This window comes from Elgaria multicarinata, chromosome 1, assembly GCF_023053635.1.
Source record: "Elgaria multicarinata webbii isolate HBS135686 ecotype San Diego chromosome 1, rElgMul1.1.pri, whole genome shotgun sequence".
Taxonomy (NCBI): Eukaryota; Metazoa; Chordata; class Lepidosauria; order Squamata; family Anguidae; genus Elgaria; species Elgaria multicarinata.
The window spans coordinates 19,581,952-19,605,684 of NC_086171.1; the positions used below are offsets into that span (position 1 = coordinate 19,581,952).

At 41.0% G+C, this 23,733-nt stretch overlaps 1 protein-coding gene across 1 annotated transcript in view; it reads left to right on the top strand.

Annotated features, from left to right (window-relative positions):
- The first annotated feature begins 7 nt into the window (after window positions 1-7).
- The window catches only part of LARS2 (leucyl-tRNA synthetase 2, mitochondrial), a 76,603-nt gene continuing 52,877 nt past the window's right edge, over window positions 8-23,733 (top strand). Inside the window, exons 1-7 of the mRNA XM_063124152.1 lie at window positions 8-105; window positions 1,665-1,920; window positions 3,942-4,070; window positions 16,237-16,328; window positions 16,912-16,972; window positions 18,431-18,520; window positions 22,420-22,563. Coding sequence (XP_062980222.1) covers window positions 1,687-1,920; window positions 3,942-4,070; window positions 16,237-16,328; window positions 16,912-16,972; window positions 18,431-18,520; window positions 22,420-22,563 — 750 coding nt within the window. The 5' untranslated portion in view covers window positions 8-105; window positions 1,665-1,686. The remainder of the gene's footprint in view (window positions 106-1,664; window positions 1,921-3,941; window positions 4,071-16,236; window positions 16,329-16,911; window positions 16,973-18,430; window positions 18,521-22,419; window positions 22,564-23,733) is intronic.

Consider the following 23,733-nt stretch of genomic DNA (forward strand, 5'->3'; position numbering starts at 1 on the left):
TCCTTCTCCATAGGGGGAGTCGAAAAGTAAGATGGCGGCGCCCATTTAGCCAAGAGAGGTGCGTGAGGCGTGAGTGACAGCTCGTCTTCCTTCTTTTGTGTGCAGGTAATACCGTCGTTTCCTAGGAGGCTGCCTCTCCTCATAACTACTGGTCCCGTTGGAGAACTTGCCTCTCCGGCTTCTTTCCTTGAATAGCTGCTCTTTGCGGCAGGCTGCAAAGTCCTCTGCACGTTTGTTGAACTTGGAGGAGCTTTCTCCTGGGGAAAGGTTGCATTGCAGAGCTGAAGGGAAGCATGCGATGGCCTCTGGCCTCTTCCCTCGGCCGGGGGATATAGGGCAGCAGAGAAGGAAGAAATGTCTCGGAGGAAATGTCAAGGGGGAAGCCAACCTGCCCCTTCCGCCTGCTAGAGAAGGAGCTGTTGCTGTACTGCAATCCTTGCCTTCCTCTTCCCTCCCCGCTGCTTTAACCTTTTGTAACGCCGCATTAAATTGTGAACCTGCAGAGTTATCTTTCGGTATTTGTACAACACATAGGGTGTGATCCTATGTATGTTCAGACAGAAAAAAAAGACCTATAACTCTCGGCATACCTCCAACCAGCCAGACTGACTGGTACATGCTTGGAATTATGGGACTTCTTTCTTTCTTTCTAAACATATATAGGATTGCACCCTTAGAAAAAGTTAGGCATTTTTGTTAGTATTGAATTCAGGGCTGGCCCTAGGAAAAAATTGTGTCGTAGACATCACCTTACATCAGGTATTGGGAAGGTGTGGCCCTCCAGATGTTGTTGGCCTGCAACTCTCATCTCTCTCCATTGGCTATGCTGGCTAAGGCTGATGGGACATGCAGTCCAGCAACATCTGGAACGCCAAATGTTCCTACTCCTCTCTTACACTGCCAAAGCACTCTTTATCGTAGAAGGTGTTGCTCAACAGGGGTAAGCAACCTGTTCACTGCTAAATGTTTTTGACCATAACACCAATCATTTCTGACTACAGGGCCATGCTGGCTAGGGTTTATGGGTGTTGTAGTCCAAAACATTTGGAGAGCACCACTCCGCCTATGCCTTTATATAATATTGTAGCTGTTCTAGCGTCTTTCATAGGAACAAATCTTAAGAGAGCCCTAACCCAGTATAGAGGTTTTGTATGGACACACCTGTCATTTTCAAGTTGTTTAACAATATATCAGCCTCCTTGCCAGAATGCTGCACTGGGTGTGATGAATAATAAAGTAACACACCAATAAAAATCACAATTCCCACGAGCCAAACTATATGATCAAAATTCAGTTTATGACCCACATGCAAATTTAGGCAAATTTACACTTGCCTCCAAAAAGCTCAGAAAGGATTGTCACATTTAGGAGAACATTCCAGAAGCTGCTAGCGATAGTTTTTGACCTCATGAACTCAACCGCCTGAATAGATGGGACAAAACCAAACCGTTTAATGAAAATCTCAGCAAATGGGGTGGACATCCTCCTGAAACTATGCTTGGCCCAGACTGTTTGCTCACTTTCTGTCTTTGTCTTTAAATGGGAATATTTCACTACTAGAAACTCCAAAAAGCAAATTATTTTGTTAAACCAAAGAATTGCATATCTGTCAGAGTAGTAATGATCACAATGAAATTGAAATCGCTTTATTGCTTATTTTACAGGGCTGCTGATACATGCTGCAGAATGTGGTTCCTTTACCAAAGGGTCTTCACCTGTCCCTCATGTTCAACAAGACAATTAAATGGATCGCTGGGCTGGATTAAATGGCAGAAGAGGCTAGCTCCAGTATTCATCAGATCTATTTATAGTGAAACAGGAAAGTGGGAAAAAAACTATGAATTGGAGACTAGGAAGAAAATTGAAAGTTGGTGGCATTCAAGAATAAAGGAACAGTTTAACCAAACTGCAGAAATAGATGTAAGGATTATGGCAATATTCAACTTCCTTTTTTTCTATGTTTTAGCTGCTCTTAGAAACCATAATGACTGTGTGTACTATAGCCCAGTGTTTCCTAAACTTTATGAAACTCTGCCTGTCCTTTAGATTTCCTCCATTTGTATTCCCACTTATACCGTTTTGCATAGACCTGTTCAGCGTCTAAATCATCCTTCCCTTGGGATGATTTAGAACAAGGAAGGGCAACTGGTGGGTTTGGGGGCCACTGGAGACTGCCTGCCACTGCTGCCACAATTTGGCAGTGAGATGGTGGTAAAAGAGCTGTTTTTTGGCGGTGGGGCCAGGGAGACACGCACATAAAAGCTCAGGGAGGAGCTTATGAACCCTATGGGCTGTGTGTTGCCTGCCACTGGCTTAGAATGACAGTTGTCCCCCACTGTCTTGGTGTGTTACAAACTTCAGCTCATACTTTATCATCCCTAGTCTGAAATAACTGATTTTCACCACTCAGGATTTCGGAACATCTTCCTCCTTTCCTGCAACTCCACTGGATTGGAATCCACATTTTGAGAAATCCTGACCCTTGATTATTTATAGCCTGTCATCAATTAGATGTGCTAGGTTATTTTGATTCTTTCACTGAGTGCATGTAGCCCATCCTCCTCCCCCCCCATTTCAGAAACATTGCTTGTGCTACTTGTATATAGTTTAGCAAGAATCCCCAGTTCTCAGCCAGCTGTAACACAAATGCAAGAAATATTTTTCAGATTATTATTATTATTATTATTATTATTATTAATATACATTTATATCCTTGCCCTTCTTTCAAGGAGCTCAAAGGTTATGCCATTTTCTCTGGAGGTATGTTGGGCTGAGAAATAGTGGCTAGTCACCTAGTGAGATTTTGCCACAGTAGTGATTTGAACCAGATCTCCTTGTTAAAAGTCTAGCACTATTAACCACTACACCAACTTTCCTCAAGTCAGTGCCTTCCATATCTGTTGGACTGCAACCCCCCAACATCCCTTTCACAGCTAGCTATGTGGCAGGCAGAAATTCAGATGGTGAAGCTTTTCTATTTCCTTGCTGGAAAAGATTTCTTGTTAAAATTTTGCTTTCCATGTTAAAAAGCTGTTAAAGACACAGCAGCCCTGCCAGCAAGGGGGAAAAAATGGCAGTCTTATTTGCAATTGTTGAGATTTCCTCTAGTGCAAAGGGCAGATGGAAAATGTTTTGTGATATTTGAGCTGTGGTCTAAGGTGAATCGTTGCTTGCAGTATGGGAAAATATTTGTTTAGGACAAAATCCTATGCATGTTTAGACTGAAAAAAAATCTTACAGCTAGGAACTGTCCATCTGGTAGCACCCTAGTTGACTAATCGTATGTATTTTAACAGGTTAGCATTTTATAGTAAATGCATATTACCAAAATCTCAATGTAAGTGACTTTTGGGGATATTGAAGAAAGTGAGAGAACTTACAATTAAATAAAAGCTACTATTTGTTATGAGAAAGAAAGGTCATATTTAGCATTTTCTTTCCCCCCCCCCTAATATACTAAGAATTGTGACGTTAAGGCCTTGTTCGCATGTAACAACAACAAGACCATGGGTTGTGTAAGAATTGCATTGGATCATGGGTTGTAGTTACATGCAAACTGCTCTATGGTGCAACTATGGTTTGTTCATCCCTGGCTTGCTGTTGGGTTGTAAACTCTTTGTTGTCATGGTAAACCCATAATTAAACCATAGTGCAGGATTCGTACATAATGACAGCCCATGATTTAACAACAACCCATATTTAACCCATACTCTGGGTTGTCATTATGTGCGAACCAAGTCAAAATTTCTATCCCTGCTGTCAAAATTCACTCTCACCTTTAGTTTCATCCTCAGTCAAATTTGCATTCCCACATTTAACAAAAGCAATGTAAAAAGAAAAGAAAAAACACCTGATGCATTGTTTAATAAAACCTGAAATGTGATAAGTAGGGCTTCCAGGTAATAGCTTACAGACATTTTGTTTGTTTGTTTTTTGTCTAGAAATCAAGACCAAAGTTTTATGTCCTGTCAATGTTTCCATATCCATCTGGAAAGCTGCACATGGGCCATGTACGAGTCTACGCCATAAGTGATACAATAGCACGCTTTCAGAAAATGAGAGGATTACAGGTATCTGTTATTGGATGGCCCTATTCTTATTTGTTTGGATAATGCTTAAATACATGAGTATTTTGGAGAATGGACTAAAATTCAATCAGGAACATATTAAGGCAGAAATCATTAAAGGAGACAACAGTTAACTATAATAAAGCATAAATTGCAAGGACCTAAACCAGATTGTAAAGGAATTAGGTTCAATATTATAATTGGCGATTTGGCATACTCCTCTTTCCAGATTTCTTGTTCTCTTTCTCTCTGCTCTTTACAGTCACCCACCCCTTTTTTGTTGCTAAGAACAGCATATGTAACTTAATATCCATCAGCCTGGAAATATAACAAACTATTTTTCTTCCGAATGCCTACGCTTGATTAAAAAATGGTGTACTTTGCCAGCTTGCAATGATTTTCAGCTAGCTGGCCCACCAAAAGCTATCATTTCATCTATTTCATATGTCTCATTTTGTGGAACAAACACCCCCAGAGGGTGGGGTGGGGGGGAATGGCTATTGAAAGTAATAATTCTATCTAGAATTTCCATTAAGACTATGAACTGACTGGTTTTCTAGGTTTTTGCAGCCTTTCTCACACCAAGTAACCTCTGTGAAGTACAATAATCACGAAAAACTCACATTTCCAAGCATTTCTGGCATTGTTTTTCTTTCTTCCCAATTCTCTTTCCCTATTGTTTGCACAATTTGTGAATATTTATCTAATTTATCTATTTATCTAACAGTCTATCTTGCATTACTTTGGTGGTTGTGCATTTTTCCATTGTACAAAACTATTTCTGGAATGTTTATCCAGTTCTATTTTTTTGGGTAGCACAGAGCAGTGAAGCGACACCTTTTCTTGCCCTGTTACTTTAAAATGTTTGCATTATTTGGAGGCTCTGGAGACTGGAGCCACACATCTAACTTTATGGAAAGGAATGGAGGTGGGAAATGATTTGGCAAGGCTTCCATTTCCATCGTGGGTAACAGGATACAAAACTTCTGCTATTTATCAGGGCTTATAGAAGTATTGCACTAGGTTGTGGTTAGCGCTTTCTTTTCTTTCTTTTTTATCATGCGGAGCATCCTTCGGATTTTATTTATTATTTGATTATTAAAACATCTTTAATAAAAGTTCCATGCTTGCAGATACTAGTGCCATGTATAAATATGATTGAAATAATGCACAATCCGGTAAAATAGAGAAGGTGACAAGTACACCAGAACTGTCAGAACCAACAGATTAAAATGCTTGAGTAAATATAAAGGTTTTGAGCTGTCTCCAAAACAATCGCCCATATTGACACCAGTCACACCTCTGCGGGGATAATATTCCATAGTTGGGGTAGCACAGCTGAGAAGGCGCTCCTTCTTGTTAACACATAATGATGTACCCAAGATACTTGGAGAAGAACCTTCCCTTTAGTCACAGACACGTTGTGTAGGGAGAGGCGCTCCTGCAGATATTTGATTCCAAGCCATTTGGGGCTTTAAAGGTAAGCACTAGTTGGGTTTGGAAGCAAATAAGTAGGCATCTTGTGGCCCTTGGCCTAATTTCAAAAGGCGTCTGCAAGGGATCATTAGATTTCTAGCAAGAGCAATTTCTGCCTCCCCTGGCAGTTTGCTTGGTAGGAAGGGAGGGAGAAAGACAGGATGATCAGGGGTCTGGAAACAAAGCCCTATGAAGAGAGACTGAAAGAACTGGGCATGTTTAGCCTGGAGAAGAGAAGATTGAGGGGAGACATGATAGCACTCTTCAAATACTTAAAAGGTTGTCACACAGAGGAGAGCCAGGATCTCTTCTCGATCCTCCCAGAGTGCAGGACAAGTAATAACGGGCTCAAGTTAAAGGAAGCCAGATTCCGGCTGGACATCAGGGAAAACTTCCTGACTGTTAGAGCAGTGCAATAGTGGAACCAATTGCCTAGGGTTGTCATGGGCTCTCCCACACTAGAGGCATTCAGGATGAAGCCATCTGTCAGGGATGCTTTAGGGTGGATTCCTGCATTGAGCAGGGGGTTGGACTCGATGGCCTTGTAGGCCCCTTCCAACTCTGTTATTCTATGATAAGAAGGGGTGCCACAGAGAGAGAAAAAGTGAAAGGGGAAGAAAGAGAAAGAGTGGTTCTGACCCCTACAGGCATGGGGTCCCCAACAGATTACTCCTGAGGGAACACAGTCCTTGGCAGAAAAACAGTTCCCTGCCCCTACTATAAAGGCAAGAAGGGCCAAGGAAAATGGGGTAGCATGTGAATGCAGAGGAGATGAGGCACTTAATGGCTAAGAGGTGGTGGGAGGATGCTCGGGACGGACACCCCAGAGCCCTAATTGCAATGGGGCACACTTGAGCGGCATGTGTGCAGAGAAAGCTGCAAGTTGGAGAGGCAAGGGAGAGAAGAAAAGAACCAGAGCACAGATATTCCCTCTCCAGGAGAAGGAGATATAACCTCCTCCTGGAGTGAAGAAGACTAGGAGGTGGTTCTCCTCCGGGTGTTGGAAGAGACTTTCCTTGTTGCCAGACCCCCAGCATTACTTGCATTGTCTGCACTGTGCTCCTGGGGGCAAGTGGAGCTCTGCAGGTTCCTGGAGCCTTCTGTGCAACATGTCTCCCTTAAATATAGGATCGGAGAGGGAACATGCTGTGCTCTGTTCTCCGAAGTCCCTAACTATGCCGAAGGCAAAATAATTACAGAGGAAGGACAGCTGAGGAAGAGAGTAAGAAGGGCATGCTAAACTGCCTGTAGGTAGCAGAATGAAAATGGAACACTCTGAAGACCTAGAATTCTAAAACCTTGGTTTGTGAGGAGGTTTTTACTCCCAAAGCATAGATAACAAAGGGGGATCTAGATTATGCTTGTTCTTTACCATGAAGGTGGTGTGCAAAATTGAAAAGAAAATCTAGGTTTCTGATCTTCCCTTGTGCAAATGAAGTTCCACATTCAAACCCTGTGTGGCAATCTCTAACCTTTTCTAATGCTCGTGTTCATTGCTTCAGTTTTTTTGGCATGGTGCTTTTCCCTCACCAGGGGCTATGCTGGGTCAAGTAAAGGGGTGCACCCAGGATGGCTTGCGCATAGAAGGACTAGATATAGAGTAAGGCATTTGCATACATTTTATTTATTTATTTATTTATTTATTTATTGCACTTATATACCGCTCCCATAGCCAGGGCTCTCTGGGCGGTTTACAGAAATTCTAAAATTAAGATTAAAACGATTATACAAAATTTAAAATCCTAAAACACGGAACATACACACATAAAGCATTAAAAAACCGTTAAAAAACTAAACATGTGGGTGATTAAGATGTGCCACCATATCCTTGGGCAAATAGGAAAATCTTAACCTGGCGCCGGAAAGATAGCAGCGTTGACGCCAGGCGAGCCTCGTCAGGGAGATCATTCCATAGTCTGGGGGCCACCACCGAAAAGGCCCTGTCCCTCGTTGCCACACTCCAAACCTCTCTCTGAGTAGGCACCCGAAGTGCCTACTCTCTGAGTAGGCACTATTTAGGTGTTTATTTATTTATTTTATTTTATTACATTTATATACCGCCCCACAGCCGAAGCTCTCTGGGCAGTTTACAACAATTAAAAATAGTAAGCATTAAAAGTATACAAAAATTTAAAAAACATAAAAACAGTATAAAAACAACAGTATCCATTTAAAAACAACAATTCTGGGGTCCATTAAAACCAAACTTAACGTTGTTAAATGCTGTTAAAATGCCTGAGAGAAGAGAAAAGTCTTGACCTGGCGCCGAAAAGATAACAACTTTGGTGCGAGGCGAGCCTCATTGGGAAGATCATTCCACAGTCGGGGGGCAACTACTGAGAAGGCCTTCTCCCTTGTTGCCATCCTCCGAGCTTCCCTCGGAGTAGGCACTCGGAGGAGGACCTTAGATGTTGAGCGCAGTGTACGGGTAGGTTCATGTCGGGAGACGTTCCATCAGGTATTGTGGTCCCAAGCCATGTAGGGCTTTATAGGTTAAGACCAGCACCTTGAATTGGGCTCGGAAACATATAGGCAGCCAATGCAAGCGGGCCAGAATCGGTGTTATATGCTCAAACCTCCCTGTTCCAGCTATCAATCTGGCTGCCGCATTTTGCACAAGCTGCAGCTTCCGGACTGTCTTCAAAGGCTGCCCCATGTAGAGGGCATTGCAGTAATCTAATTTGGAAGTTACCAAAGTATGGACTACTGAAGCTAGGTTATCCCTGTCCAGATAGGGGTGTAGCTGGGCCACCAACCGAAGTTGGTAGAAAGCACTCCGTGCCACCGAGGCCACCTGAGCCTCAAGTGACAAAGATGGTTCTAGGAGAACCTCCAAGCTACGAACCTGCTCCTTCAGGGGCAGTGCAACCCCATCCAGAACAGGTTGAACACCCCCCATCCGATCAGATGTTGAGAGTATTTATTTATTTATTTATTACATTTTTATACCGCCCAATAGCTCAAAGAGGAGTGCTGGTATAGAATCATAGAATAGTAGAGTTGGAAGGGGTCTATAAGGCCATCAAGGCCACCCCCTGCTCAATGCAGGAATCCACCTTAAAGCATACCAGACAGGTGGTTGTCCAGCTGCCTCTTGAATGCCTCTGTTACAGTCAGGAAGTTTTTCCTGATGTCCAGCTGGAATCTGGCTTCCTGTAACTTGAGCCCATTATTCCACAGTCTCACAGACAGAATGAAGCTTCTAGACTCAAGGTGCTAAGGAGTATGTTCGAAATGGCAGTGAGGATGAGTTCCTCGATAACAGGCTCAGTGTAGACAGCAAGGAACTAGAGGAAATGATTGTCTGGCTCTGTGTAAGGCAGCTTCCTATGGACCTAAATAACCTGAAAGTTAAAGCCTTTGAGGGCTAAATTCTCCATAATCTCAGTCAGTTTTATTTGTTTTGGTTGTTTTATTGCTTTTTTTAAAAAAATCCACTGGTTTTAATTTTTTAACAATTTAATACTTTTTTAGCTGTTTATATTTATGCTTACATTTTATCTGTACGCCGCCATGAGATCCGAGTGATATAGGGTGGAATACAAATGTTTTAATAAATATGTAACTGAGGTCTTAGCTAGACTTAAGGTTTATCCCGGGATCGTCCTGGGTTCATCCCTGTTCATGTAAATGACACACAGGGGATCCCGGGAGCAGGCAGGGACAACCCCGGGACGATCCCGGGATAAACCTTAGGTCTAGCTAAGGCCAGAGTAAAAGAAAGCCTGGGTCAGCAAGAGAACCTGAGTTATTTTCTTCTGCCCTGGAGAGCTTCAGCATTGAGTGAACTCAGGTGCCTGGCTTTCAGTCGCCCTGCCTCCTTCATGCAATTTTACAGATGCTGTCGTAAACCAATTGTAGTCCTCCTGTGTTTCCCACTGCTACTTCCATGTTTTTCTTACTGTAGAAAAAAAACCATTAAGGAGGGAAAGAGAAGAACTGCAATGTAATCTGTTTGCAAATTTGGATTGGAAAATATCCGATTGAAACGTAATGGGACAAGTTGTCCCTGGAGGAGGTGGAGGAGGTGTTGAAAATGCCCCTCTTTTCTCTGTTGTTTACTGCACACTTCTGGTTTCAGAGCTATTTCATGTCCTGTACTGAAAGTTCTTTCCCCTGATCTACTGTCTCTTAGCCGTAATTAATTGCTTCCTGGAATGAGATTTCCTCCATCCACACACTTCAATTAGCTATTTAATTAGTAGATTACATTGGAAACAACAGTGCTGACTTCCAAGTACAGATGTGTACTTCCAAGTACAGTTTCTGCCTGTAATCCTATAAGGTTGCAATCCTCTAGTCCTGTGCTGCAGTCATTATTTTTAAAAATTATTATTGCTATAATTTTTGCAATTGTATTGTATTCAAATAGCACAACTAATAAGGAAAATCAACCCCACAAGTTTTCTAGCTTGGCTGTTGAACCTGACTAGGTCAGAATGCCTGACTAGACTCCTTCCTGAAATTGACTAGACTAGAGATTGTGCATTCTCTTGGATGGGACTTGGAAGCTGATCTGTAACCATTTTTATTCAGAAGTAAGCTTAGATGCAATCCTTTTGTCTTGTGCTCTTTAAAAGGATTTATAGTTGTGCAGCTTCAAAAATTGTACAAAGACATGCACACAAAACGAGGTGCTAAAATGATGCTAAGAAGCACCCACTTCAAAATGTCAAGAGAAGGGTGTGTGGCAACTAATTAAGGGTGGGGAAAATACTGCTCACATGGCTATGTCATGCCTAGTGTGAGATGCTCAAACTTGAAAAACCAGACCAAAAACCACCAGACCCCTGAAGTCTTGATAGTCAATTACAATTCCTCTTGTAGCTTACAGCAGAAGAGTGGTGACTGGTAGCATTGGGCTTCCATCTGGAAGCGCCCTTTGTTGGAAAGGGTTCTTGTGGTGATCAGTCAGTCCTGTTCAATTGTTATGATTGTTATGATTCCTCACTGGAAACAGACCATTCTGTGAGCTGCTTAAGGATGCATCGTTGCTTTCATTCTAAAAAAAGTAGACAAGTTCAAGTTAAGAAGAACATATAAGTTATGATTGTCATCTGACTAAAGAAATACTATAGCATAATCTGATGTATGTTTTCTCTTAGGTCAGTCCCATTGTATTAAGCAAGGCTTATTCACACTGTGTGCATAGGATTGCAGCATTAGTCATTTGAGTTTTACTCTTTTATATTAGTTTTGTCGAATGTGCAATAGCTTAGGAAGTGGGGAGAAGCATACTTAGTTTTTAAAAGATGCCTGCATGTGTCACAGCATTCTCTTCCTTTCTCTCACAGAGGAGCATATGCCTTTATTAAGATGGTCCTTGCCATCAGTAGATAAATATTTTTAAAGATTTTATCTGATGATAATCCGCAGTACCCTTTTAGTTAATTGCCGTGTTTTTAATCTATTTAATCTAACTGATCAGCTAAGCCATGTTTTAGTCCTAATACAAATTCAGTAGATTTTCTTACTTGTACGTCTGTATTACTGGTTGCTGATGTGAGTTCCAGTAGAAAAGAACAGTGATTCAGAAAGTGAGGAACTGGTGGGAGAATCCATGTGTTATCTTCTATGTTTATATTCCTCTCCTCCTTTGCATCTTATGAATTAGGAGAACTGTCCTTGCAATTTTGCCAGGTTATATTATTATTTGAAATTGTGGAATCAGCGTTCACTGTTCCAGCACTACTCTTATCTTATTTGCACTTGGTTTCTTTGAATAACGGTATTCTCTTTGAATACTGCCCTGTTAGAAGTTTGGAAAAGTCCAATTTTTTTTATAATAGGTCTAAAATCTATTCACAATGAAGATGGAAACCGTGCTTTTCCTTAATGTGGTTTGAAGACTACATTAGTCTCCATGGCAACAAATAAATACATCTGTTTCTGAGATTAATCTATGGATAAATGACAGTGGATTTGAAACAATTTATTTTACTAATGTATTTTATACAATCCTTTTATCTCTATGGTAATGGCTAAATACATCTGTTCCAGAGGCTAATGAATATTTCTTTTTACACAAATGTTCACAGGATGTACATCTAAATATAATAATTATATACATAAATTTTGGCTTAGTTACTAATCAGCCATTTTTGTGTCACTGTCAAATCCCCCCCTCCCAAATCCAGTTCAGCGCAAGGAAGTGTATTCTCTGTCTTTAAGCTGGGCTTTTGCAGTAGGTAGCAGTAGTGCTTCACTGTAGCGAATGATGATGATATTTCTTAAGATGCCAAGAGAAAACAAAGCATTTTACAGTATAAAAACATTGAACAAGAACAACAAAATCCTGCCCACAAGCATACAATTTAAATAGACACAAATAAAGGAAAACAATGAGCAAAGGGAGACACCAAATTAAAATATCTCAGTTAACTGGAAAGGACATGTGAAAATAATTTTGCCTGGACACACTTCCTAAAGAGTTGGAGGATGGGTTTGTACAGATATGTGAAGGCAATGAGTTCCAAAGATAATGCAATCTCTCCCCCTACCCCACCTGACATGGTTGGAGACATGAGACAACAGAGGTAATCCTAGGTCTAAGAGATTAGTACCAGAGGAATCATAGAATAGTAGAGTTGGAAGGGGCCTACAAGGCCTTCGAGTCCAATCCTCTGCTCATTTGCAGGAATCTACCTCTTCCCGTTTCACCAACCAAGCACGGAGGGTTAGGAAACACTCAGGCCGGGCGCTCAGCTCACTATTATTCTGGCAGGCGTTCCATTTTTAGAATCTTATTGCTGACTATTATATATTGTTTTTATGCTGCATGGTTTTATTTATTGTTTTATCTTTTTAATTTGTTTTTAACATTTTTATGTTACCTATGGTATGTTATTGATAGTTTTTATCTTGTTTAAATTGTTTTAACCTTGTATGCTGCTTAGGGTACTCTGGATGTAGGCAGCATACAATAAATAAATAACTGGGAGAATTCAGTTGAGCAAGTGACATCTTCTCAGAATTTGTTGGGAAAGGAAGTGACAATTCTGAGTGTTCAAAATGTTTCAGTGTATCTCCAGCCCCTAAGAGGAATGGTCCTCCCCAGCCTGTGTAGAACAGGATCATAGCAGTGTTTGGGGCTCACAGAAGATAACTCCCTCAGCTACGCTATATAAAATTGTTGTATTTTATATAACAAGGGGGAATTCTGTATGCGAAGGATAGTTTTTAACTACTTGGCTCGTATCTTCCCTGCCTGAGACTCATGCTTGCTTCCACCCCAAATGGCAGCTCTGTGTAAAGATCTCCCCTTCCACTTCTCAGTATCTTGACTTGATTACAATGTTCATTTCCCTACCCCTGTCAGTGTCAGCCAGTAATTGAAGGTGAGCAGGGAAATACGAATTCTGGTGATATCAGAACATGAGGTGAGGTGAACTGGGTATTGTATAGAGGATTCAGGAAGTTGACACAGAGCTATCATTTTGTAATGTGTCACACGCTTACATTTGGAGCAGGCAGGGTGCTCATATATTGTAGGGCCAAAAGGGATTCTGTTATACTGCCATAATCTCAGAAAAAAGGATTTTTTCATTTAATTGACACCCACTTGACATGCAGGAAAAAAACCCTCCTTGTTTCTTAGCTCTACACTATACTGTGCAGTGTTGGACAATAAAAAATCTTTCCCAGTTTTATGCATTGTTTGAAATGATGAGTGAGATTCTGGTGCATTGGCAAACGAGAAAAGCAGAATGACTTACTGCTGGTGGAAAAGAAGGCGATAATTACTGCATTACTTTATTCTGTAAATATATCAAGATTAGGTCTGTTAAGGCGCAGACCAAATAAAGAAGTCTAAAGCTGAGCTTCTCCTTGATTTCCATATACAGACAAGTCTAACCATTCAGTTAAGATTAATAATTCTTAAGTTTATCAGTGGAGGCTTATGCTTCACAGTGCAGTGAACTTTTCAGAGACCTGGAGATCTGATCACTTATCTTTAATAAAGCAGTGATTAGTTCCTGCTGCTAATCACTCTATAAAAGGTTAAGTCATTCTAATTATTGAAGGTGCTTTATGGTAGCACGTTTATATCTGTGAGACAGGCATTGCTCTAATAAAAGGGGCTGGAACATCTCCCCTATGAGGGAAGATTACAACAGTTGGGATTGTTTAGCTTGGAAAAAAGGAGGCTTAGGGGAGACATGATAGAAGTATACAAAATCATGCATAGTGTGGGGAGTATGGATAGGGAGACATTTTCTCCCTCTCCCATAATGCTAGAACTCAAGGTAATCCCATGAAGCTGATTGATGGAAGGTTCAGGATAGATAAAAGGAAGTACTTTGTCACATAGCACTTATTTAAACTATGGGATTCTATGGGATTCCGCCCAGAGAGCTTCGGCTATTGGGCGGTATTAAATAAATAAATACTTCGCAATGAGGGAAATCTCTCTAAATCCATTTATGGGTTCTTTCATCTATTCTTCATTTGTATATCCAAAGATTAAGAGTTGATTTTGAAATCAGAGCCCTATGTTGAGCTGCCCATGTTACAAATTGAGCCCCAAGGAGCCCTAGTTTCAGTAGGAAATTCAGCTGCTTGAGTCCTTGCGCAACTCTACACCTGCCAGATATCCTGGGGTCTTCTCTAGGTTGTCCCTGTGCATCCATATAATGCACAGGGGATCCCAGGGGCAACCCAGGACGAGCAGGGACTTTCCCCAGGATATCTGGCACCACGGATTTCCCAATATTTCTGGGGTCCTGGGACCATCCCGAGGAGCACAGGCAGTGTGGCCGCCGCTCCTGGGTCATCCCTTCTTCCCCGCAAGTAGTAGGGCCGGGCACGAACTGCACAGGGAGGCTCCGTGCCCAGAGGGAGCAACAATTTCGCCATCCCTGGGATGGCAAGGGGGTTGGGCGCATTTTTTAAAACCTTTTTCACCGCACGACTGGCTCCTCTTAATTTTTTTTTTTAAAAAAAATGGCAGCCACGAAGTCCCTCTTTCCTTCTGGGATGTCGTGCTACACCCTTGTTGTGGCTAGATGGATGGATTGTATGATTGAATTCTCTCTTGAGAGAGATAAGGCTGCCATTTTTAAGAAGACTGAATAACTTGTTTGCTTTGGCTTTTAAATGAAAGGTTTTTATTATTTATTTATTATTTATTTATTTATTACATTTCTATACCGCCCAATAGCCGGAGCTCTCTGGGTGGTTCACAAAATTTAAAAACATTCAAAGTATAAAACAAGAGTATAAAACCATAATATAAAATACAATATAAAAGCTCAACCAGATAAAAACAGCAGCAATGCGAAATTACAAATTTAAAACACCAAGTTAAAATTTATTTATAGACTGTTAAAATGCTGGAAGAATAAAAAGGTCTTCACCTGGCATCTAAAAGCATATAATGTAGGTGCCAAGCGAACCTCCTTAGGGAGCTCATTCCACAGCTGGGGTGCCATTATACATGCTGCTTTTTATTTATATATTATTTATTATTATATTTATATCCCACTTTTCTTCCAAGGAGCTTAAGGTGGCATGCGAGTCTCTTCCCCTCCAATTTATCTTTAGAACAACCCTGTGAGGTAGGTTAGGCTGACAGATAGTGACTGACGCAAATTCAGGCTGTGAGTTTCATGGCCGAGTAGAAACTTTAACTTGGATCTCTCCTACCCTACCCTAACACTCTAACCACTACACCTAGCCCAGCGCTCTAACCAGTACGCCGGATTATAATTTTTAAATTATATATGCTGCCTTTGTTTTAAGTTTTTGGATTTGTCTCATTTTAATTGGTTCACTCTTAAATTTATTTTAAACTGATTTATGATTTAGTAACCTTGTTATATTGATATTGATTTGTATGTTTTGCATTGCAAAATTGCTAGATAGCTTCCCACTCAGTCCATTTAGGAAGAGTTTTGAATTGAGAGACACAGATCTGGTTCACATGTCACAGCATCAACTCTGGGGTTGTTTAATTTGCGAATTGCCTGGGACGAGTGAAGGAACAAGTGCCCTGCCTCCCATGTCATCATTATATCTGTTTTCTATTAACAACCTAGGACTTCTCCTCCCATTCCTGGATTATCTGATGATGTGCAAACCTGGAAAACGGGGTTTATTGGATAAACAACGCAGAGTTAATCCAACTATTGCCCGTGATTTGTTGTGAGTTAACTCTGGGTTGTTTCACCCATAAACAACCCAGAGTTTCCAGGTTGACACACTATGAAACAACCTAGGAACAGGGTATTCCTGGATTGTTAATTAAAAAGGGAAGCAACAAATATGTGGCCCGCACGCTTTGCTTGTCCCCTGCAGTTCCTGCATTAAACAGCCCAACCCTGGGTTAAACAACTCAGGAATTGATGGTATGACATGTAAATCAGGTCAAACTCATGGCAGCATGATTATGCCCCCTGGTTGCTGTGACAATGAAAGCTACTTCCCTGGACAGGATATGTGCTGGTAAAGAGCTTGAGAATTTTAAAAAAGTCAATTTTTCTTGATGCATGTGTGTTTGTGTGTATAGAGAATATGGAGTACTTCCTGTTACCAAGTAGGACAGAAATCATTCATGACAGGCACAGTTTGGCTGATTCAGTAATGAGTGAAAATGCTGAATTTGGAAAGACGCTTCATTATTTTGAGCCCTGAAGGTGTTACTAAATCCACTCTGGGAAGTGACAAAGGGTGACATTTCTCATTTTTGTTACAGGTGATAAATCCAATGGGATGGGATGCGTTTGGATTACCCGCAGAGAATGCAGCAGTCGAACGCGGATTGCATCCGGCAAACTGGACGCAAAGGTGTTTGTTTTTCTAGCTACTGGATAAATGTGATAGCGCCAAAGCAAGAGGTGATCGAACTTGGTTTGTTGCTCTTGCTCTGTCCCAAATTCGTTAAGCCTTTGCTCCACAGAGAAAGTCACAGGTTATAGATATGCATTGAACATCTATAATTGTGTCTGGAGTTAGATTTCTGTGTCTGTGTTAGAGCTGATCGATAACGATGTCTGGCCTCCAAATCCAGGATTGTGCATACTTTCTCTGGCTCAGCATGTACTGCTGTGTGCCTTCTCCTCCTCGGGTGGGGGGATGGGGATACGGTCATGAAATATATGGATTAATGTGAATTATTAACTATTGGACCAGAATTTTTTTTTTAAAAAAAAAAGTGGTATCCCTGATATATTGACAGAAGTTACATGATGTGGGTTAATTAGTAATCCTGGTGGGGTTCAGAAAGTAGCAATCTTGCAAAGCACTGTTGCAAAGGGAATAATGGATGGAGCTATGAAGCAGTCAGGGGAACAGTTCCTTGTTTAATTTCAGGAAATATTCCAGGAAATATTCTCTTTTGTTTAAAGATGGGTTTTATTTTGTCTTGCAGTAATGTTCAACACATGCGAGAACAGCTTGATGCATTAGGCTTGTCTTTTAGCTGGGATCGGGTAAGCTTTTTTAAAAAATATTTTGATATATTTTAAATGTAATTGGCATACTTCTAGAAGCTAAATTATCTATGCAGTACCAAAGAGAGAGCAATTAAAAGTTTTACATTGTTAAAACACATGACATTACCCTTCTAGGTCATTCTTAAAAACATATATTTTGATATGATTATAGATACAGACACACAGGGAGAGATTTTTTTGTGTGTGATATATCAATCAGCATTAGTGTTCCTGATGCAAGAGGTCAGGTCCCTGCCCCAAGGAACCAAGCTTCTGACATTCAGCACAGGGGAAACAATACAGAAAAGGGAGGGAGGTGGAGGCTGGGACAAATAGGAAACAATTTGCAATTATTTCAGTGACATGTGCTTAGGGTGAGTTTATGAATTTATTTATTGGATTTTTATACCACCCAATAGCTGAAGCTCCCTGGGCGGTTCACAAAAATTAAAACCAAAGTATAAAAACATGATATAAAATACAATGTAAAAGCACAACCAGGCTGAGCTCTACTAGGTCATGAGTGATGCTGACGATATTTATTACGTATTAAGCACATAAACACAGAGGTTGGATCTAGCCCTCATGCAAGCAGAAATCTACATGTGCAACAGGACTTGTGCTCATGTTTTGGGACTTCCCTGTCCTCTCCTCCCACCTGTGGATTCCCCAGATCTGTTTCTGAGGGTTCCCCAACAATCTGGAGCAGATTTGGAGGGCATGTGGGAGCCTGCAGGGGGAAATCTGTTGCACCAGTAGTTCCTTCCCACTGGCAGAATGGTACAATTGGATACAACACAGAGCACTTTTATAACATATGATCAACAGTGACAAAACCTGCCCAGAAGCTTATCTAAATAAGCAGGCACACGAGGAAAAGAAAATGACCAGAGAAACCACTTGATAGTTTGTCACCAGCCTTTTTGTGTCACTGGTGAGAGGAGAGGTTTCCCTTATTTTATTTTCCTTGAACTAGAAATTTGTTTGTTAGCTTTTGTTGCCTGGCCAGAGGCATGCTTTGATACTCACAGCTGGTATTAAGATTCTTATAGAGTTGCACAATAGCCAGAGAAGTCAATGAAACCCTTGACTTGAGAGGCTGGGTCTGTGTTGCCTGCCCTATTGAGCCAGAAACATAACTCTGCTACACAGTCTTTGCCAGAGAAGCAAATGCCCCCGAAGGTTGTAAAAAAAATGCTTCCTACCCTCAAATTGTAAGACATATCCCATCTCCTGCAAAATGATTGGGATTAAGCACCACTAACTGTCTGCTGGATCGTCGCAATGGTGTCACCTCCCCATCGAAAAGGGCTTCTTCGTTCATTTGAATAGAAGAAACGCAGGAACCCCATGCATCCGTCAGAGTGCATGTGCAATAGTGGATCTGGTGACAGTCTTTTGGGTGAGCAACTTGTATTACGTGATTCAATATTGGAACTGTTCTTATGTTTACAGGAAATAACTACTTGTTTGCCAGAGTACTATAAGTGGACGCAATATTTGTTTATTAAACTTTATGAAGCTGGATTAGTCTACCAGAAGGAAGTAAGTTGAACTGGGCCTTGTTAAATGATGGATGTGCCTTCAAAAGCCTTGTGCGATTGTTGATTGTGTGACAACTTGAAGGCATTATTGTAGGTAACTGTCAGGAATCATCCCCCTCCCTTATCCGGGTTTGGAACCCATGAATGGATTGACCTTCCCTTGTGTTCAGAACCATGGAGTTGGCAACAGGGAAACCACATCAATGGGGATCTCATCATGGAAATAGTGCTTTAGCTTTTGACTGTTCTGGAATTTCTTGGAGCCTATAGCTACTGACCATCAGCTATATGATTTCTGAAGTATGTAACCATTAAGCTTTGCTGTGGGATGTCTTCCAATGAAGAAGTCTCATTGATTTGGGGGTCCCATGTCAGTTAGCCAGAATGTGTGCTTGCCTAAGGAACTGGGAAACCCAACAGTAACACTGCATGTTGGGTATGTGAGTGTTTGTGGGTATGCTGTGTATCAAAGAAATTGATGAAAGATAATTTCTTTACTTTTAACATTTCTGACCCTCCCCTTCCGTATTACTATTGCTACTGTGGCTAATGGTGCAAATAAATAGGAACAAGAAAATAATAAATAAAAACAACAGCATAGTAAAACCAGTGACTATTAGTTGCAGCATAAAAAACATTGAAAGCAAAATCTTGGGGTCAAAATTGACATTATGTGAACTATCTGAGCTGTCTTCAGGGGTAACTTCATGGATAATGCATTGTAAGCCCTTGAACTCCGAGGTGAATGAGAATCCATCTTCCTTTGCCCAGAAAAAAAATCTCAGAAAAGAAAGAAAAAGGATTTTTTTTCCTCTCTAGAAGACTTTCTGATATGCCAAAAGAATGTCTTGCTCCATAGATGTACAGAGCAATCCTGTGCATGTCTACTCAGAAGTAAGTCCCATTTAGTGGCGCTTACTTCCATGTTGGTAGGTATCGGATTGCAACCTTAACGCCCCAAAGGCAGTGCTGCTTTCTAGATTTACCTTTGAGATTGTCTCTTGCTATAAAAGTGGCATCAATTTTGGCAATCAAGACAGGTGCCAGATGCACGCAGGAAAGAATTGGGCGTCACTTGTGCATGCGTTGCTATTATAGGATCCTGAGGATCCTATAATACAGTTAGCCTAATAAGGCCGTAAGCAGCAGTGGCTGAAGAAGTCAAAATCAGGAATTGCTAAGCGAAGACATTCTTCCAGTATGCCTGAGGACCTAATTTAGTGAGAACCAAAAAGACTGGCTTGTGAATGACAGTTGTTTTCTGTATTCACACTGCAGACTCCTTTCTCTAAAGAGAAGTAGTATGAAGCGATGATGTGGTGAAAGACAAGGGCATTTGTGCAAGGATCAGCATGATGCGACCTGTTCTAAGGCAAAGTTCAGCTCTGCTGCATTTAGAAAAGTAGTGTTGTTGTTTAAAAAAGATAGAGTTCCTGAGAATATGCAGATTGCACTTACCTCATCAAATACTACTTACTCAGAAAGCAAAGTTCTCTACAGATAAAATAAAAACATAGAATACATGGTAACAATGACAATAAAATGGTGCAAGATAAAACCAGGAGTGGGAATAAAATAAGCAATGCGGCACATAGTAAAACCAGCAGCAGGGATACAACAGGGCAAAGATCTAACAGCACTAAGTTCCTAAAATGCCTCCTGGTTCAGAAAATACCATAATATAGGTGCCAGCTGAGCCTGTCTGGGAGAAGACATTCCACAGATGGGGGCCCCGCCACTGAAAAGGCCATCTCTCTTCTTTTGGCCCCCTGCCTCTCCTCACTTAGCATGGGCACCTGGAGAAGCGCCTCAGATGCTGTCCTTAGGGTCAGGGTAGGTAGATTGATTTGATTTGATTTATTACATTTATATACCGCCCCATAGCCAAAGCTCTCTGGCGGTTTATAAAAGTTAAAAACAGTGAACGTTAAAAAGTATACAAAATTTAAAACCATCGAAAACATAAACAGTATAAAAACAACGGTATCCATTTAAAAACAACAGTTCTAGATAAAGGAGTAACCTGGACTCAAGCCATTTAGGCCATTAAAGGTCAAAACCAGCACTTTGAATTGGGCCCAGAAACAGACTGGGAACCAGTAAAGGGGGCTGGCGTAATGTTATCATATAGGCCAGACCCCAGTAACAATCTGGCTGCCCTGTTTTGGACTAGCTGAATCTTCCAGACCATTTACAAAGGCTCTCTCCACATTTAACACATTGCAAGAATCTAAGCAGAAGGTCCTCACAGCATGAGTAACTGTCATAAGGCTATGTACATAAACAGTTTCATCCAAGAGGGCCTGCAACTTTTGACAGATTGTTCTTCAGGGCGTTATATTTAAATAGAGAGCCATTTTTGAGCCTGGCTTTGTTTTGTTAGCAAGTTACTGAGTGCTTCGTGTAGCATATTCCCTCTATATTTAGGAGCAATCTGACCTCTCAATTATAAATTTAACACTGCTTTATTACGTGTCATCTGCCGAAAAAGACTATCATTAATAAAGCTTTGCTATTAAAATATGCCCTGGATCCAAACACCAATATGTGCAAGAAGAAACACTTCTCCTTGCATATGAGGGTGTCTCTGGTTTCTCCCCCTCCTGAAAAAAAAAAACACTACAGAAGGCCAGGGGGACCCTATAGAACAGCATGCAATATGGAACGAGAGACTGCCGGAGGTGTGGGTGTGGGGGGAGAAAGAGCATCAGTGAGCCCCCCTCCTTGGGACTGAGCAAGGCGTTAGCTCACACAAGCAAGGGCTTGGGTCCAAGATTTGCTGTTAATGGGATTTTAATCATACGTATGACTTTTAATTTCCCTTGAATAGTGGCAAATGAAAAAAGCGTGATCTTAGTACAAGAGAGATGAAAGGTGGTTTGGCCCTCCGATGATAAATTCCTATTTTCCTCTATTCATGTGGAGTTGGTTTAATTTATATCATTATATTATCTGTCAGCAATCTGGTAACGCACAAAAGGCCGAGGATTGTAAGAATGGCAGTACATATCCTTCCTCGCAGTGGTACTGTGCTGAGTGACTTGACAAGCGAGCCAATATGGCTCCTATCCCTTACACTGATACAGCTGATAACAGACAGACCACCCAATCACCTTTGTTTTTCTAAGACAGCGCATGGCAAACCGCTTTTGAAACAGAGGAGCATTTCAAGAGTGAGTTGTGATACGGCATGGGGAATCTGTTGTTCTAAAGCAGGGGTGGAGAACCTCTTTCATCCCAGGGGCTGAATCCATTCCGGAGAAGCATTTGAGGGCTGCCCTTTAGAGGAGAGGAGCAAAAATGTCAGCATATTTTAGCTTAAACCTCTTATTGACAGTGGCTAAGCCTTAGGAGAGGGATTTCAACCTTTTAGAAAGGGGAAATAAACCACACCAAAGACAGGAAACCACCCAAAGGGGTGTAGCCCTCTGAAGACCCACAGAGGGCTGGATTGCAACCCTGACAGGGTGGATTTGGCCCTCGGACCCTTGGTTTTACACTCCTGATTTAAAAGGGGAGTCAGAAATTCGACTGGGTGAGTGCAAGGCATTGGACACACCCAAAGAAACTCTTTTGAGATCCTGTCCCAAACTTCTGGGATCTTCTTAAATAGGGTCAGTTAGAACCCAGTTCAACATTTCTCCTGCATTATCACCATTTTCTGTTACCTTGAATAGCTCGAAGGTTTTAATGATCTCCCAAATTATTGAAAAATAAAATTCTGGTTTCAGTACAGCTTTAAAAGGAGATAATTGATTACGTCTCTAATTAGCATTTTGTGCGGGGAGCACACAAAATGTATATTCATACCAAACAGCAAACTGAAAAGCTGGCTCCCATTTTGGTGACATCTTTAACTAATACCTGTGTTCCCTCTCTTTGATTCCTGGCATCATTTAGGCAGTAGTTAACTGGGACCCCGTGGACAAGACAGTTCTCGCTAATGAACAGGTGGATGAAAATGGCTGCTCATGGCGTTCAGGAGCAAAAGTGGAAAAGAAATACCTCAAACAGTGGTTCATTAAAACATCTGCCTATGCAAAGGTGTGAGTATAAATTAGAGTGGGGCCGATCCTCAGAAAATCTTCCCAGATCATTATCAAACTCAAAGGTCTTGGTGTTAGTAGTATCTATGGGAATATTTTCTCTTTTGACACTCTTAACGTAAGAGCAGGACTTTGCTGCCATTATAACTAAGCTGGTACAAAATACTGTCAGAGTTTTGCATCGTTATAAAGTAATGAGACACCTTTTAGGTTTGGTCTGTTTCACCTTTAAAGAGCATCTTAAGAACATAAGAATATAAGGAGTGCCATGCTGGATCAGACCAAAGGTCCATCTAGTCCAGCACTCTGTTCAAACAGTGGCCGACCAGCCGTCAGCCAGGGACCCACAAGCACGACATGGTGCAACAACACCCTCCCACCCATGTTCCCCAGCAACTGGTGCACACAGGCTTATTGCCTCCAATACTGGAGGTAGCACATAACCATCTTCTGGCATAAATACATTAAACAGGCAGGTCATGCTAATATTACCCTTATTTAAAGCTTTATTATATCCACACCCAAAAACATTTTTGTCTGTGAAAAAGACAAACTGAATATGTGTGGTAAGTGAGCGTTTTAAAGACTATTTTTCTTAGGCAGTATTTGCTTTTGTTTATTCATTTTTCTTTATGTGGCAAATTGTGAAGATTAATTGACTTCTACAACTGCAAGCCTTATGTTTTAAAATCTTCATGGAGTAAACATTCCTGTGCAAATGTCATAAGCCCTGTCAATTAATATTTGACAAGTACACTTTTCTTCTACAGCTTTTAAAATACTTTCTATAATGAATTCGACTGCCATGTTCTAGGGCAGATATAGTCAACATGAGAGCCATAGGCTGCATGTGTGTGCTGCCCCTCTAAGAGTTTAACCTCCTTTATCTTTATTTATTCATTACATTTCTATATTGCTCTTTGCAGTTCGCAACAATTAAAACCATAAAATACAACATGAGCTATAATATAAAAGTAGCATGTAACTGCCATATAAAATAGAAGTAAAAACCAAAATAAAACCTAGCAGCAATGCAAAGATTTAGAATACAGTAGCAGATTTAAAACAACAGAAACTAAAAGACTGAAATGCCTGGAATGGTGAGTGTAAATCTCTGGAACAGTGAATGTAATTGCTAAGAGACTGGGCTACAAATCAGGATGTACTA